Genomic DNA, 18,946 nt, shown 5'->3' on the forward strand with positions numbered 1-18,946 from the left:
TAAAAATACTAAGTTGAGACTAATGATGTACCACCCATTGCCAGATTCTTACACAGAATGGCACTGAAGCATTTGTCTAGCGATAGTTTCACTTGCAGTCCAAGCTATTTAGTGCTGCAGACGGCTAAGGATTTTTTAAACTTTACATGGGCCTAAAGGCTAAACCGCTATAGCATATGCCAATGGAAAGATAAATCAAAGTAGTTTTTGAATATCATTCTTTTCTAACTGAAAAGTGGTGAAGTTTTCTGCTATTTTGCATTAATTAGAGAAGGGGTCAAAGATCAATCGACCCCAATACACTTTGATAAGTAATATAAGTGAAATCGTTCATTGTAGGTATCGGAAAACAAGTAACATGTAAAGATCATATATATAGAATTTCAAAAGTGTAAAAAAAAGAACTTTTTCTGACAAAAGTTGACTATTTAATCACGGAACAAAAATGCCCCTATTTAGTGTATTTTCAATGATTAAGAGATAATAAGACACCGTAGAATATTACAATGTATACCTAAGTATTCTTTACTTCACAATACGTAAACTGTGAACTTTGAACTTTGCATGGAAGCATGTGCAAACATGTACATGCATGTTGCCACAATATTTATGTCTTATGATGTTTAACTGTGCGCCAGGCTGATGCTTGTAATGCAATATCCTCTAGAGTAGCAGATCTACACTGTGAAAAGGAGGGTGCTAGCCGGGGTTCCTCAGAAAAGGAGGTGCTAGGATATTATTTACAGTTTTTTTTTTGTCAATTTTACACATGAAAATGTCAAATTTTTCAATAAAAAAGGAGAGTGCCAATCCCATGCACACCCTCTGGATCGGCTGCTTCTCTGACGTTTTATAGTGGTTTGCTTTATATATACTAAACGCAAAAAGAAGAAGAAGTTCAGACACAAAAAAAAACATCTAAGATGTTTTTAACCTCTCAAAAAGACTCCAGTCTTAGTTCAATGGAAACCTCATTGTCCAGGCCAGGGGCGGATCAAGAATATTAAAAAAAGAGAGGCTCTGATCAAAACGTTTGAAAACAGAGGATGCAATTTACCGTTTGCTATATCTACTGTCTATAAGTTGTTATAAACTTTTTTTGCGGTGTAAACATACATGTACAGAGAAGTTGTAGTAAGTGATTTGTGCGTTACTTCTGATGTCATATTTTGGCGTTTTGAACATTTACAATGTCATAATTTCTTTGCCCATGTTGCAGATCGAATCGGGAACGTTATGTTTATTTTATTTGTTATTTAGTAAAGAATATTTAGATACACATTGTAATATTCTACGGTGTCTTATTATCTCTTAATCATTGAAAATGCACTAAAATGCAACCATTTTTTAGGGGCAAATTTGTTCTGTGATTAAATAGTCAACTTTTGTGGGCAAAAGTTCTTTTTTACATTTTTGAAATTCTATACAAGTGACCTTTATATGTTACTTGTTTCGTAATACCTACAATAAATAATTTCACTTAAATTACTTATCAAAGTGTACTGCGGTAGATTGATCTTTGGCCCCTCCTCTAATTAATGCAAAATAGCAGAAAACTTTACCGTTTTTTCACTTTGATAAGTACGATATTCAAAAACTACATTGATTTATCTTTCCATTAACATATGATGTAGTCGTTATACACTCTAGGCCCATTAAACTCGAAAAACGAAGCCTTTTTGATACCTGTCCGCAGCACTAATTGAAGTAATATAGAGTTGGAATGTTCAAAACATTGTGTTGATTTAATTAGAAGTATTTGATTGTGATACCTGTGTTTACAGGCGCGGATCCAAGGACTGGCGTACCGGGCGTACGCACCCCCCTAAATCGGTAAGAAAAAAATTTTTCACCACACGTTTCATCCCATAATATTTTTTGCCTTGCTTTGCATGGCATTTAATTCAATTAACGCCCCCCCCCCCAAAAAAAAAATAAAAAAAAAAAAAAAACTCAAATCCTGGATCCGTCTCTGTTTTATTCATTAGATTCATCATTCGTCACGTGATTGCTGAATCAACCTTGTGAAGGTTATATACTAATGGGGCTACATATTGCTGGACTGAAGTTAGATAGTTTGAACAAGCCCCTGTGGTTTCAAGTGATTTTGGTTGTCGAAATTGGATTTGTGGAAGAATTTTAGGAAAGTCTCTTCTAGAGATTCTTAATGAAACCGGGACCTGTAAACGCCTCATTCCATGAAACCGGGACCCGTGAACACCTCACTCAATGAAACCGGTATCTGTTAAAGTCTCACGCCATGAATCCGGGACTTATAAACGCCATACGCCATGAAACCGGGACCTGTAAACGCTTCACACTATGAAACCGGGACCTGTAAACGCCTCAGTCCTTACAGATTCGCTAGAAATATCATTGTTAACATTGTTAAAATTACGTACAAGTTTACATACATGTATGTTATTGAGAAAAGCAATCGTTTGAAGAGTAACAACATCCGTAGTTTTCCTTGTTATATATTATACGCACAAGTATCTATGCATTACAAAGTAAGACTGTATAAATCTTAAAATCTACTAGCATTTTATTCTTTTATAATGCAGTAATATTCCACATCGGAATAACACACGAATGGAATGAAGTGTCATTGTATACATGGAGTAAATGTGACCAAATGTGTGAATGTCATCAATTATAGTATTAGTGTATGAATAATTTCTGGTTAAGGACAGATTACCTCTGCATACATTGGTAAATTATAAAATCAATAACTTTACTAACATAATCAGATTTGGATACTGTTCCTAAACTTTATGTTTTTATTTTTACAGAGTGAAACAGCTTGTATAAGGTTTATATATTTTAGCCGAATAATATATATATCAGCATATAGAATGTTCTTAGAAAAAAACAAAATAGCCTGGGTACTGTCCGTACTTGTAACGATGTGCTTAATAACAGTAGCTATCCTGTCAACACTAACAGGTAAGACCAAGTTAATTAAGTATGGTACAAAGTGTTGCATGCATTTTATGATTCGTGATGTATTAACTTTGGGCGTGGCATTTATTTTGTTTTCCGTCAGATTTAATGAAGAACTTCCATCTGTAGTGGTGTGTAAATTCATTCAAATTCAGTTAAAGTGCCCCAATAGGGACGGAAATTTTGAACACTGAAAACAATGCAAATAATTAATTACAAAAATTAAGTTTGAATTGCAAGAAAACGCATTAGATAGCTCTCGATAAGTTGATTTATGTCCTGTACGAAATTTTGAGCATGCCCAGTGTATTTTGGTAGTGAATTACGTTACTTCTGGACACCTATGTTGAATAATAATAGTTTCATCACACAGTTATTCAAAATTGCGCTTCAAATGACATCATTCGATAGATAAATAATAAATTCACAACACGGAACACATATTTTGTTCAGAAATAGTTACCTTTTTAAGGAAGTAGACCTGGGGTATCCCCAAAATTTTCCCATAATTCAATTTTCTTCAAATTTGTACATGATATTAAACTAACTGTGGCGCATCATTTGTCAAATTTATAAGAAAATTCACCTTGCAGATTCTGAACAATGAAGACTAAAATATTGCTATTTTTTTAAATCTGAATCATTAGCCAAACTGAACCATATCTGGTATTTTAGGGTCATTTTGACAACATATTTAAATAAATAACTGAATATTAAGTCAAATACACTTCAAAAGGATTTACATATCAGAATTAATATCCAATTCTATTCTCTCCATTTTATAGAAGAGATACTAGGCTTTTAATTTACAAAAATAACAAAAAGGGGGTCATTTTCAGCGATTGGCTTATATAAAAACCTATTTTGCCTAAAATTCATAATTCAATTTTCGTACAAAACTGATATTATATGGTCTATTCATATGGGAATCAATAAACAAATTTCCAGAAAAATTCATCGTGCAGTTTTTTTTAATGTTTTAATGATAGTAAGGTAAAGCATTGAAATATTTTTTTTGGATAATTAATCATTATGGCTAAAATCATATTAATATTCAACAAGGTTACCAAATATAAAATTATGATGACTTATTTTGATGTAAGAGCATTGCCGGACACAGCTTGGGTCAACTACTGTTGCAAATTAATGTCACACAAATATTTATACTTCTGCGCAAAGGGACTAACTTGCTAAACGTAGTTCAATACTGGATACAGTCATATGCTGAACAAGTCTTATAAGGAATTAAAGCAAATGTATATTTTTTTTAACTCTAAAAGGTTAAGGAGTTATAAAAACTGGCAATGTTATTGGTTAGCCATACTGTCTCATATTCATAACAAAGATCATTTCATATTTCAATTTTAATATTGTATCAAAATGAATCTTGGTTTGCCCTAAAAGGTATCATTTCAAACGTTTCCCCACATAATAAAGTATATTCCTCAATATACCCACTTGAAACATTTAATCAATACTTCAAAAGAGCACAGTTACTGGGGCTGGCATCTTTGTTCTAGAAGTTGAACCCGTTCTTGGAGTTATTTCCCATTAACATCAGTATCACTTTGAAGCTTGCATATTAGGAGTCATTCAAATGCTCTAGTGACTTAAATCCTTTCAATTTGGATTACCTCCCTTACCCCAGGTCTACTACCTTAAGATGCTGTATATTTTATAACATATAGTAAAAAAAATAATAAAACAAAATGAAATTGAAAACAAGTTTCCTTTATTATTCTTTGGAAACACAAGTAGCAAAAAAATGAAGGCCAATTTAGCAACCTATTTCCATTCATACATCTTTTAGATGATACATGGAAAACAATTGTGCGTTCAAATCCCATTGGAATGTTTATAATTAGCTTAACGGGAATGACCGACTTTGTAACGTAATTCACATATAACAATATAATTTGTAATCCAAGGCTTTCTCATGCCTTAATTGGAACATATGGCAGAATTGGAAGGTTAAACACGAAAAACAACTAATTGCAATATTTTTGCAAGTAATATTAGAAAAAAAAATCATATCTGTTAAGTTTGTCGAAAATCCAAGACGGGAAAGGAGTCATGGCCATCGCCACTATACGTCACCTAAATTACATGATGTCTCCATAGATGGTCTCCTTCCTTTCATACAAAAACCTCTTGGACTTCATCACATTAGAACCAAACTTTATTCTATACCTCTCACTTTACTACACTCTCTTTACAAAACAAGTCTTGACACTTCTGTTTCTGACCCCAACTCATCATTATACAGACTTGTTGCCATCATTTTGGTTATTGGTTTCCACAGACTCTTTAAACCAGTTTGTGTGAAAAGTCAAGATGAAGAAAAACGATCATTTCTTCCATTACCTTTTGTCAACAATGGTATAGATGCAATTAATTTGGCTAACATCCTCCATCACAAAAACGTTACCAAAATTTTCGATTATAAAAGGCTATTGCAGAACCTGGATATTGAGGACTTCAAGGCTAAACCACCTGACTGTTCTTGCAAAAAGTCTCAATTCAAATATGGTCCTTCTGGTCACGTCGTTACAGGAGATTTGACCATCATCGAAAACGAATCTCTGCTTAATATCCTTTCTAAAGGTCCCAAGTACCGTGAACCACGCTCCATAAATTGGAATTATAACTTTAAAGTTCTTATGGATGCCATCAAGGACTATGCACGAAAATGGATAAAACGAGAACCAGAATACATTGATTCTCTGTCAGAGTGGTTAAAGGCCGTGATGTCTTTAATTTTGAAATGAATGAAAGTTTTAAGTAGGTTAATAAGTGCCAAGGCTACATCGTTTTTCAAAGACCCCGATGTAGCAAAAACATTCCCTACTATACATGACAAATATGTTGTCGTACCAGCAGACAAAACCCAATACAATATTGCTTTTGTCTGCAAAAAATTTACATCCAATGTTTATTATCAGAGTAGACATAGACAATAATAGCAGTGATAAGACCTCTACTACTACCACACTCTCGAAAGAAGAGATTGTGGAAAACCATAAATCTGTGATATCCTGTTTTGGTCTCTCTACCAAGGACGATGATTGTGATTTACCGTCTATGTACTGGATTCCTAAACTCCACAAGAATTCATACAAACAACGTTTCATAGCTGGATTTGCAAAATGTACCACCAGACTTCTTTCAGAACTTTTAACTTCTATACTCACAACTGTCAAAGAGGGTCTACAGTCCTACCACAATACTTGTTACTCCCGTAGTGGTATTCATTCAATATGGATCCTGAAAAATTCGAAAGATCTTTTCGAGACAATCAGTTCAAGACTATTATCTGAATATAATAGCATTAAAATCTATGATTTTTCAAAACTGTATACTTCTATTCCCCATACTCAGTTAAAATCCCGACTTAAAAACATTGTACATCGTTGGTTTTTTTTCCAAAAAAGATGGTAAACCTAGATACAAATATATAGTTCTTGGTAGAGATTCCTCATTCTTTGTAACAAATAATTCCAAATCATCTTCCAAATATACAGAAGAAGATGTTTACAAAATGCTGGAATTAATCGACAACATATTTGTCCAGTGTGGTGGACGTGTTTTTCAACAAACGGTCGGCATTCGAATGTGAACAAATTGTGCTTCTTTACTTGCTGACCTTTTCCTTCACTCTTATGAGGCTGACTTTATAGCTGATCTGATTTTAGTTACTTTATGTTCTTTGTTGTGTATGTCTGTTTTCCATGTCTAGTCTTTGTCCCTGGATTACATTCTTTTGATTACCGCTATAACCTTGGTTCCATTGATTACTCTGTCACTTTTATATACGCCACATGAAGTCTTTAGTGGCACAGAAGTCTTTAGTGGCATGTAAGGGAATGATAATGGAACAATTGGTTCGATCAATTGTTTAACATATTATAACAAATATTTCTGGTATACTTTCAAAACATAATACGTTTGATCAACGAATAATCCTCTAGCAGAAATAATTATAAACTAAAACTAGTCAAAACTAAAATGTAACGTAATCAACAGAAACAACTTTTCGCTGATATTGTAACGTCACTTGAAAGAGAAATCAAGCTAGGGAACCAAGATTCTAGCGGAAATCAGAAGAATGTAATCCAGGGACAAAGACCGGACACGGAAAACAAACAAACACAACAATTAACATAAAGTAACTAAGATAATACATACTAAGTAACAAAAGTAAATGAGCAACTCGGACTCTGTAGTGATGACTTCTATTTCATAGTAACATAACCCTGTTGCAGAAGCCTAACTGTAAGAAGTCTGGTGCGATTCAAAGTCTACGTAGTTGCGGCAAGCTTTGGTATAACGTATTAGTTGTGATATGAAAAATTCTATACTCATGTGCTGATGGGATGTTGCCTCATATTTAATGAAAAGTTGACAATTCTTTATGAAAAGTCATCAGGTTTGTCGTAAAGTTTAGTCAATAGTTTTCATTTACCTTCGATCTCTACGTGTAGGTCAAGATATGAGGCTGACTTTACAGTGTCCGTGGTATCCTTTATCTGAAGTTTTTTGGGGTAGATGCGATGTATCAGATCCCCGAAACTATGATTGTTTAAAGATATATAGCTGAGAAATTGAAATTGATCGTTGGTATATGCTTAAAGCTGCATTATCAAATATTGTATTGTAGTGATGCTTGATTTTAATATATATTCCATGTTTTCAAGTGATCCCTATCTAATGTTTATCACGACAAGTTGTCATGTAAAACCATTTTCTGTAATCAAAATAACCAGTTTATGAACTGGTGAATTACGTTACAATGTTGTGAATTACGTTACACCGTAATATATACCAATGCTTGATTTTTATATATCATACACAACAATATCATATTGTCATTACATCTTACCAGTACATCTATTCCCCGTTTCTAAGTTAAATTAAACTGAAAATTAATAATATCTAAATAATTGCACTTGACAGAAATTAAGGACACCTACGACTAGAGGGAATGTTTACATCAGGAACGCCTTTACAATTGTTCCCGCGTCACAACTTCCTTTCTAAAGATGCTCGTATGATAGGCGATGTGATTAATAATGATTTATAGTTAATTTGTTCAGAGAACAGTGTTTTTTTATCCGTTTAAAAGAAATTACCGTAACGTAATTCGTGGACTTGTGCTTTACCAAGGATGTGAAAAAATATGTTTAAGGGTCATTTATGACTGACATTGGTGTGCGTAAATTAAGAATATGGAAAGTTTGTTACAACCATTAACAGATGCAAGAGACACCGTAACGTAATTCACAATTAAATGCACATTTGGAAAAAAGATAATAATCATGTATTTTTTCAATAAAAAACATTATCCTTCACGTGTGAATCATTCATATGGCAGAGTGTATAACATGCCCGATATCAAAGGCTTTTGTTGATTTTTATTGCCTGCTTGAATTTGGATGTTTTACTTTGTTGTTATGCTCAGGAACGAATATATATTTTTTAAGTTAGTGTGTTGTTTCTAATCAGGACAAAAGATTTAAAATAGAATCCAAATGGGTAGCAATTAAGGATTACATTGAATACAAAATCCGTAGGAAAATCCCATAACTCTAAAACGAAACTGTATATGTACAATTCTGACTTCTCATAATTTTTCCTTTGTCTGACATTTTAAATATTTAAGGGAAAGAAGGAAGAGAAACTTAAAGATCGGAAAACATATATGTAAGTTTTTAGCAAGCTTTAATTTATAAATCTGTTGAAGCAATATATCTTCATGGTCATTAATACTCGATCTGACACTGGAATAAATAAATAAAAAAAACATTGTAGGGTATACAGCAAAGGCATTTGTGAAAGGGACTCATCACTGGGTTCATACTCTCATTTTCAGTGTTCAATATTTTTGTGTTGAGTTTTTAAGACTTTTTTTGTTATCAATTCCCTAGACTCCAAAAAGCAAATTCGACTTCCAGTAATACGAATATAAAATTGCATTATTTTGCCGGTACTATTAATTCATGTAGTTACATGTTACATAATTTGAATGATATCGATGAAGAAAAGCAATGAAATCAAGTACATAAATATCATACATGTAGAAAAATCAATCAGTTTTTAAAGAATATTTGAGAGAAAGATTTTAAAAAAAATAATGGCATTGTGCAAGTAGTTAGATCAATGCGAGTATGATAATGTGCATGTCAGGTTGAGGGTGTTCAAAACTTGAATTGAAAAAAAAATCACAAAATCACACAGGCAGTGATTTTCATAAAACATCTAATAAAAAAATTTGGTATGGATCGATTCCTTATAAATAGTCATGCAATGCGAATTTCTAGTAGATGTTTGTTTCTAATTGCCTTCCCTGCCTATTTTTTCACTCGAAAATAATGTACCATTAATTTTTTTTTATTTCTATCCATTTTGCTTACAAAAATGTCCCTTCTCTCCCGACTTCTCTATATGTTCCAACTACAAAGTAATATCAATAGCTAAAAAGCTTTTAAAATCCTGTAATTTTTTCTGTTTGTTTGTTTGTTTGTTTGTTTGTTCGTTGGGGGTTTAACGTCCGAGCAGCAATATTTCAGCTATATTCAGACGATGAACATGAAATGGATGATAAAATGAACATGAAATGTAATTTTTTCTGAAGTAATATCTTACATACACATGTAAGGGAAAGTTAAAAGACACCAATGAGCACGGCATTATTTATCTCCGTGGATGGGCCGGCAAAATATAAATTAACACTGGACGGACTGAACTGACCCCTTTCTAAATATGGGAAAATGTTCACCCCCCCCCTTTTTCAACTACTAAACAAGAAGCTCCCAGGATCCTAAATCGCTCATCTGGTTTAATTTTTGCCTTTCAAGAGTAATAACTCTAACAAGGAGTTGTCCGGCAATTTTGACTAAAAAGACATTGTTAGGAATTACCATGAGGATAATTCCATCAATTGAAAGTTTCTTTCTATATATTACAGTCTTCATGATATTGACTGAAAAGTGCCAAACACATGATTTTTCGCCTCTCAAGGGCAATATATCCAACAAGAAGTCGTCATTGTGTCATATCCAATATCACAAAAGCCTATCAAGCTTTCATTTGGAACAAATGAAATCAGCCCAAGTTACTTTGATGTTTTCATGAGATTGATGTCAAATTCTGAATACAAACGTTCCAATGACTTGTAAGAGTTGTGTCCCTTACCAAAGGGCTACCTCCGTAGATAAGGTATTACCCGCTATGTATGGCCCTATGTAGTACGAACTGGGTAAAAATGTCGATGAGTTTTATTGAGGAATGCACAAAATTTGCGCATGGGACAAATCGAATTGTAGGGTCAAATCGCTATTTGATTGACCGTTGTGCGAACTGCGCGAACATAATTATCATATAAAAAAGTAATAAGGAGATCACTTCTTTAAGTCAATCACATTTTCAAAAAGTTTTCTTTGGAACAGGCAAAGGTGTCAATAAGTAACGGAGTTATGGGAAGTGCTATCTTTTTCAACTTTATTGTTATATATAGTGTTAATCAATAATCATGTCGGGAAGAACATGTTTTTTTTTTTTCTGTACCATAAATGGGTGATTGAGTATATGTTCAAAGTTACCTAACAAATCAGTGAAATTTTTAACAGATCAGAAATTTGTTTCACATTTTGGTTGTTAGCTCTTTTTATGTAATTTATTTATTTTTTTTTTATCATTTCAGTAAATTACAAAACATTCATTTTTTAGGAAACACGAGTTTCTGATCTAAAATTAGACCAAAATGTTTTGAAAACAAAATTTGGCATGTGCCACTAACTGCCTTGGTTTTCATATGGACAGCCGCTCAAAAAGTTGACTGTTGAGAAAATATTAATGTTCATTTCTGTCCACATTGGTGTATATTGGCTGATCTTACCGTTATCGATTTCCTGTTTAGTTTTAATGTTGTACTTGACATCATAATAGCGAGCAATTGTTTTGATTCGGAAAACAGACCAAATAAAAAAAACCATAAAAAATTAAAGAAAAAATGAAACGTTATAAAATTTGTATTACAGTAAAGACATTCCAAGTTGTGGGTAATTCTATTTGCTTACATCCACGTGGTTACTTTCTTTATTCCTGTGAATAATCAATATGAAACGACGAAATCTTATTTTCTGTCATCCATAGTACTTTCGTTAATTAATCAAATAACATTGATCACGTGTGTATGTTCCGAGGAAAAAAAAAGATTATGGATTCAGGTATCACTGCATGTACAGCAAATTATGTGAATTCAACTCATTTGGAATCGTTCATCGCACTTCTTAAATTTGGAAAAAAAATAATAATAATAAAAAATCAGCGACACGCTAGTCAAGCTGAGACACATTACAATTTTATAAAAGCCCGTTGGTATACTAGGTAGATTATTTAACTTGTTATAACAACTTAGCTAACTTGTGATAACCAATATTATGAGACCGCCGCATGATGTCGAAGGAGAATTTTTCGTGTGCTTTTGTCATGAAATATGCATTTGCCTTGCCTGTGTTTTTTTCGGTATGGTAGATTTTTGTTTTTGCTTTTGTTTGTTCTTATGTTGACGCGTTCTATGATTTGAGTCATAGAATGAAAAGTATTATCATTTACATGTATATACTTGTCAGTGTTGGTGCTTACAATGCCGTCACGATGTACAGAATGTAATTCAAAGAATAACATTTGTCATAAATACAAATACAAACAGTACAGTAATGAAAAAAAGCATTTACAGTCTATATCACAAGTTAGCCAAGTATAACGAGTAAGCCGAGTTGTTATCACAAGTTAGCCAAGTATAACGAGTAAGCCGAGTTGTTATCACAAGTTAGCCAAGTATAACGAGTAAGCTGAGTTGTTATCACAAGTTAGTTAAATTGTTATAACAGGTTGAAATCAAAGACTGAAGTCTTCAAAGTAGCTAATCGTCAAATATTCACTGTCACTGATTTTGGCATTCTTTAAACATCCGAAATGGTACAAATGCGATATGCTCTAAAATCGGGAGACTTCTGCTAAAATCTTGGTTCCCTTGATATTTTTGCGTACTCTTTCGTAACCGTTATGACCCGAATGACTATATATAGATATCGGTGTCTTGATATATATATATGACCTGTATATAATCAATTGTAACGCCTGTGTTTGAATGGGAAACTGGGTAATATTACATAAATTCAAATTGTGTAACTACAAATCAAAGTGAATATTAAATGCAGAAATTATGAGTGCAAGAATTCGCGAACAATATTAGCGACTTAACCATCTACCTGGTATACCAGCGGACAACCGTAAATTATTGATTCTGAAATCATTGGTTTAATACTTCCGTAAGTCAAAGAGCCTTCATTTCTCTATAGTATTGCTTCTCAGTATTAAAAATCAATCTGTGTTAATTGATTTGGTTGAAGGGATACTTCTTCGGTATGTCACTGGCATGGCCACAGAGAAGTCTAGGGTAAGATCATCGGTGGCGATATCATGCTATCTTGTACGAATTTCCTCTGACCCTGCAACCCTCCTCTTTTTTATTTGGATAATATCCAAATAAAAAAGAGGAGAGTTGCAGGGCCAGAGGAAATTCGTACTACATGCTATCCCGTTCCCCATGCATTGTTAAACTGCAGTGTATATGCTTCAGTTGAACATTTTTGCTCTTTTAAATGAACATGGGTGGTTAAGTTTTACTTTATATTTTAAGAAGAAATTTTAAAAATATCTTTTCGTAACCCGAAATAGGATCACCACCCTCTTTTCTGTGCAATCCAGATTCAGAAAACACTATTTCTCAGAACTTTTAAATAAATGCATACACACGTTCAATTTATAATATCTTTCTTTTTTTATATAAATTTCTTTAAACCACAACTGATACCATATAAGTATTTCGCATTCACCCTACAGGTTTAACGACATATCTCACATTCAATTATACACGCACGTTATGATTAAACCGGAAGTCTGTGTCTGTTTATATGGTTGTATTATCAACTTCGTTCTGTATACTTATGGCAAGAAAAAGCATCAATATCCGGTTTGTACCTGCATTTTCAGGAGCTGAAAAACAGCATAATGGCAGCTTCATTTGCGTATACTTGTAAATGTGCGATTGAGAGCCAAACCAGTCTCGGAAAATATTTGCTAGTTTCGATAATTAAATACAAATCGAATAATAGATTTTCCAAGATAGGGTTGGCCTTATAGTCTGCAGTATGGCGTCCAGATGTTTACGAAAATTACGTAATCAATATCACCCATAATTCTTGGGTCATAAAAATTGCGAAACGAAAACGAACCAAAACGAAACGAAAGTAATCGATAAAAGAAAGAATCGAAACGAATCTATTCGATAAAATGAATCAAATCGTTAAAAAAACATAATTTAATTATACAAAATGAACAGAATGAAGCATAACTAAATGCAACAAAAGAAATCTTTGAAGATGTTTTGCAGATATAAGAACCATAATGTTAACCAGTGCCTGACAATTCGACCCAAAGACATTTCGGACCATGACAACCAATAATTCCTTATGAATGCCAGACATATCGCCCAATAGACATATCAGACCGCGACAATCAGTAAAATGCTTTAGCACAAATATATATATCATTACAAAATTTGCCATACTTGAAGGTTATAAGTATAAAATATCAGAGCTGACAAAAATTATCAAAGTTGTTTTTTAGTAATGTTTCTTCGGGAGCCTTAAAATGTTTCACCTTCATCATATTATTGCAATTGTCCTTGCTGGTTTTTAAATAACCATAAGTGGCAACCTGCTGAATGATTTTGTCTTATTCTGACAGAGTCGCTTTGACAACACGTGACACCCATGATGAGTTAAAGATGGAGCGAGCAAACTCGCATTTCATTCGACAAAATTACAGGCCCTTGGGACCAGGGTTTATTTTTTATCACAAAAATATCATTAAATCATTTTGTTTCCATATTTGAGTTATTATGTGTGTTCTCAGACATGTCTGCTTGTTATGTAATGCTGTTTATACTACGCCCAGTTTTTATGTGTGTTCCCAGACATGTCTGCTTGTTATGTAATGCTGTTTATACTATACCCAGTTTTTCGTCCACCTCCTGCTCTAATTTAATTTAGAGAAGGTGATAGACAAGAAACTTGGCATAGCATAAACAGTAAGAAACGAGAAACTTTTATAAATATTGTACTTGTTATTGACATTACAATTTATGAACACAGTGCTTATTTTTTGTAGTGCAATTAGGTAACTTGAAATCAGAATTCGCTAGAATAAAAAAAAATATTTGAAGTTGAAATGTTTGATTTTTTAGATAAAGTGTACCTTCCATATGAAAGATTAACTACAAATTTTATGAGGTTGAATCCAGATGTTTTGATGGAGGGATCATTGGTATGTTGATTGGTATATAATAAAGATTTTTGCTTATCGCAAATATAGATATGCTGCAGTGAACATATCCCAAGAAATAACTTCTAATCATCAGCATTTAAAGCAAATGAATTTAAAGTGTATTATAAAAAAAGAATTATTCAAAACCGGAGACACTGACATAGGAAACTGAATTCATGGCCAAATACTCAATTTCGTTTAGCAAAAAATACGTTGCATAAAAACGTTTTGTTCGCATAATGAGGAGGTAGTAAACATTTTGTATGGAGAAAACAAATTTGCCTTAGAAATCACTGTACGAAATTTTTTTGGTCGTTCCCTCCGCGGGACTCGAACTCGTACCTCTGTTAGATTTTTGGCAACACCGCCTGCACAAAGTCCAGCGCCCTAGACCACTCGGCCAGCTGAGCGGCATTCGTTGAGCGGCTCATTTCCTCCTCGTAGTATAAATCTAGGGTTTTAATGTAGTACACAGTGTTCAATATGTTTAATGAAAATAGATTGACTGTTTTCATTTTATTGTGTATATTTTATAAATAACAACTTTCATCTGTTTAATTATTTATAATCATATTTTTCTCCAGCAACATAGACTAATGTTAACGGAAGAACAAAAACTAAATAACGTACAAGAAAAAAAAATCCACTGTTCTTATTTGCCATAGTTTATTCTCAGGACCGCCTATAAATTTGATTTGTGATTATATAAATGACGGTTATAATATTTCTATTTATGGTTATATTTAGGCAGAGATCTTTTGAGCGATATAAGGCTACTGTTCGAAAAGAGAAATAAGTTAGAAAATCTTGTCTGATAGCATTCTTTCACAAAATTGTTCGGTATTAAACTAGTTCAGTATAGATTAAGATTTCGTATTTTCACGCGTCCAATGTACATTTCATTTTCAATTATTACAGTATTTTTGCTGTTAACAAGCCAGTTTATAACCTTATGTAATGATTATTTCATTTTTGTTAATTCTTTCTGAAGATATTCACCAAGTCCCTTAATTATGGAAAGGATTGTATATCAATTTGTAACAATTTGAAACAAAATAGAAAATAAATGTCAAAAACGCTTGTTTTATTGTCCATACATATATTAAAACTTTTTCCTTTCAGAAATATCAGGTGTTGACAAGTGAGAATTATGCATCACGTGTTCTTCATTTACGGGAGTCATGTGCAAACAGGTCCATAAGCTATCAAGATGATTCTTCTGATAATGAAGTCATGCACAATATTCATATTGACCAAAACCACAACATAGTTTATTGTCAAATACAGAAGGTTGGGTCAACCTTTCTACGCAAACTTTTAACTTCAATATTTAAAAGCAGTAATATTCCTAAAACTAAACCTCAATTTAAAAGACTTAAAAGTCAGAAAAGAGATATTGGGTTTGCCGAGTTACATTCGATAATCCAATCCTCTGATAAGTTTATGTTCGTCCGGGAGCCATACTCACGAGTATTTTCGGGTTATATTGACAAATTATTCAATCCTAATACTTTGTATTGGCACATGACAGGAAGATTTATTGTATCAAAAATAAGACAAAATGCAGATAAACGAACGCTTCAATGTGGACATGACGTAACATTTCCTGAATTCGTAAAATATATCATTTATTCTGAGGAAGATCACAGACATACGGACCGCCATTTCACACCTATGTATGAGCATTGTAAGCCCTGTCAGATTCCATATGACTTCATTGGAAAATTGGAACACATGAAAGAGGACGTTATGTTTCTTCTTGGAGTTTGGAACCAGCAATTTGGAACTAATGTCACATTTAATGACTTTGAATCTGAAACTGCATTGGACAGAGCTCTAGGAAAAGGGAGAAGATTGTTTAGCATGAAAAAGAAGATAGTTCGTTGTATGTCATTTTATAATGCAAGTGTCCGTTCCTGGAGAGACTTACAAATGCGTGGCTTAATTCCTATACAAGAATCGTTCCCATTTAGTCCTGAATTCACAGAAAAACAGATGACATTAGAACATTTTCATGAAGCTACTAGAAAGGCTATTGAAGCTCCATACGATTTAAATCAAATAAAAAATCAAAGAACAGAGTCAATGATTGAAGCATATAGTCTGATTTCAAAAGAAGACTTGTATAAACTGAGGAAAATTTTGGGACCTGATTGTCGATTATTCGGATATGATTGCTCTCCTCCAACACTGTTTGGTAGAAAAACTTCAAATGTAAAACAGATGAAATATTTTACAGTATAAAACATTATGTGCTAAGTGTTATATTTCACCTAACACCCGTCTTGATCAGGAGAGTAAGGCAGTGTGATAAAGTGTTTCACTTGTTTTTGTATATTATTGCTCACAGAAGATTAACCATCGCTATCTTAGGTAGTATTATTACGTCAAAAGGTTTACTTTTTAAATTTATAATATAAACTTATCCGGTAAGTAACTTTAAGCTGCTAAACCTGTAAACTCAAGTGCAATGGATACAAAATGATTTAACTTATTATCTACTCTAGTCTTTCTATTGAGTTTTTGCCGAGATGGGCCATTCAGATTAAAACCAGTTTTTATTTGTTACATTTAAAAAATATTTCAAATCGATTTCGTTTTTATTTAACTAAAGCATTTGTTTTGATGATGTTTATGATGTATTCTTGTAAGGGTGACAGTTTTTATGGTATATGGGTGGATGAATGGGGATGGGAATCGTAAATTTCGACATCGATTTACCGTTTTCTTCACATAAAATATATTCAGTTTCTATCTAAAAGTTCAGATGTTGAGAAGTCATAGATATAATATTGTCGTTAATGTAATAAAGAAACATGCAGAGGTGATTCTATGGAATTAGAGATTTTCTATAACTAAAAGTAGAATTGCACTTCTGTGATTGGAGATGGTAAGTGGTGTCAATGGGAAGTTTTATCTACGTAGGAGCTGTACGAATTTGTTTAAATTGCATTAAAGTGTAATCAAGGGAACCAAGATTCTAGCGAAAATCAAAAGATATTTATTGGAGTCTGAGTTGCTCATTTACTTTTGTTACTCTTTATGTATTATTTTAGTTACTTAATGTTCTTCGTTGTGATTGTCTGTCTTCCGTGTCTGGTATTTGTCCTTGTGTTACATTCTTTTGTTTTCCGCTGGAATCTTGGTTTCCTTGATTACTCTTTCATATCTGGTCTTTGTCCTGGATTACATTCTTTTGATTCCCGCAGGAATCTTGATTCCCTTGATTACCTTTTATGGACATTTTAATATTTATATGAACAGTATCTATATCATTGTTATAATATTCTTGAAGATATGATGCATTTGAAATAAATATTACGTGAATAGGCCATCAGATGATGATTCAAGGTGTATCAGTTCAAATGAATGAATGTACGTATTTTGTGGATGATGACAAAACTTTAAATGGGCCCAAATGAAAAAAAATATTCTGATCACCTAGTAAAACAAAATATATAAGGTCATCCCTACGACAAAATATATTACAAAGTTGTATTAAGTAACGAATCAATTTCACTGTCACCAAAAATTTATATAGTAAATCTCATTTTTAATTTCGGCAGTTGTACATTTTTAACATCTATTAGATGTTGAATTTCAATACAAATAACAATTGAATCTGTCAAATTATCAATATTAAATTCAAGCCTTTCTTTAAAGGTTGAACAACATGCATATAATGTAATTGTTATGTCAAGTCAAGAATGAATGTTTTTTTTTTCAATGTTGTGAGGTATCAAAAGTAATGGGCAGTGTGTGTTCCCCATAGTGACAAATTTTCGACTGAAAAGCCTAGTTATTACTTTTTAAAACATCTGGGATCTTTTAAAACATACTTTTACGTTTGTGCTATATTGATAACTGACCAATAAGTAACGCAGACATAAGCAGAAAAAGGGTTATAACAAAATTACCGAACTAATAATCACAAATAGGATGGAAATTAAAAAAAATGTATGAACTGTCAAATTCAAGAATAAGCTGGAAAATAAAGAAATCATTATGTTCCTGACTTGGTAGACATTTCAAAGTGAAATGGTGGGTTTTACAATGATTTGTGGCAAGCCTCCCGCTTTCATAGCAACTATAATAGTTCCGGCATACAGAGGTCAGATGTCATTCTGTAAATGTATTATCTATTGTACAGAAAGAAAATTTTGTATGTAATCGGAAGTGAGTGGGCAATACGATTCCATATTGCACTAGTTTAAACTTTGACGTTTGCAATGTGTATTCAAATCCAACGTTAGTGTATGAATATCAAGAAATAATTATATAAGAATAATTCAAATTTAAATGTTTGTACAATTGACACCTTAGGCTTAGCCAGTATCAGAAACCAAAAGCTTAATTCTGTATTAATGCACGAGTTATGACTAAAGGCTACTGTGTGCAACCAATGCAATACTAATGCATTTAGTTTTTTTTTTCAGATAAAGTCTTTAAAAGTAGAAAATACTTTGATTTTGAAATGAAAGAAGTCTTTAACTTCACGGAGCACTGGCCCAGTTTTGTTTGACTCATTACCTTAATACAAGTTCTTTGAGTAAAAATTCTCTTTAATCATCAATATATATTACTTGAACAGCTGCGCGAGTCCTATGTATGG

General features: G+C 32.8%; 1 protein-coding gene across 3 annotated transcripts; it reads left to right on the forward strand.

The window, feature by feature from the left end:
• Positions 1–1,993: 1,993 nt before the first annotated feature.
• LOC148615790 (uncharacterized) lies at positions 1,994–17,162 on the forward strand. Of its 3 annotated transcripts, none has more exons than XM_088582376.1 (4): positions 1,994–2,510; positions 2,793–2,946; positions 14,255–14,334; positions 15,457–17,162. In XM_088582376.1, exons 1-4 carry the CDS (start codon positions 2,292–2,294, stop codon positions 16,576–16,578), a joined length of 1,575 nt encoding a protein of 524 aa, XP_088438502.1. In that variant the 5' UTR covers positions 1,994–2,291; the 3' UTR covers positions 16,579–17,162. The 3 variants fall into 3 exon arrangements, with proteins under 3 accessions (XP_088438502.1, XP_088438503.1, XP_088438504.1); XM_088582377.1 differs by having other exon boundaries at positions 1,997–2,238; XM_088582378.1 differs by having other exon boundaries at positions 2,297–2,416.
• Positions 17,163–18,946: the final 1,784 nt, after the last annotated feature.

The sequence above is a fragment of the Perna viridis genome, chromosome 5 (genome assembly GCF_037379345.1).
Source record: "Perna viridis isolate PV_CMFRI_1.1 ecotype Kerala chromosome 5, ASM3737934v1, whole genome shotgun sequence".
NCBI classification, from domain to species: domain Eukaryota; kingdom Metazoa; phylum Mollusca; class Bivalvia; order Mytilida; family Mytilidae; genus Perna; species Perna viridis.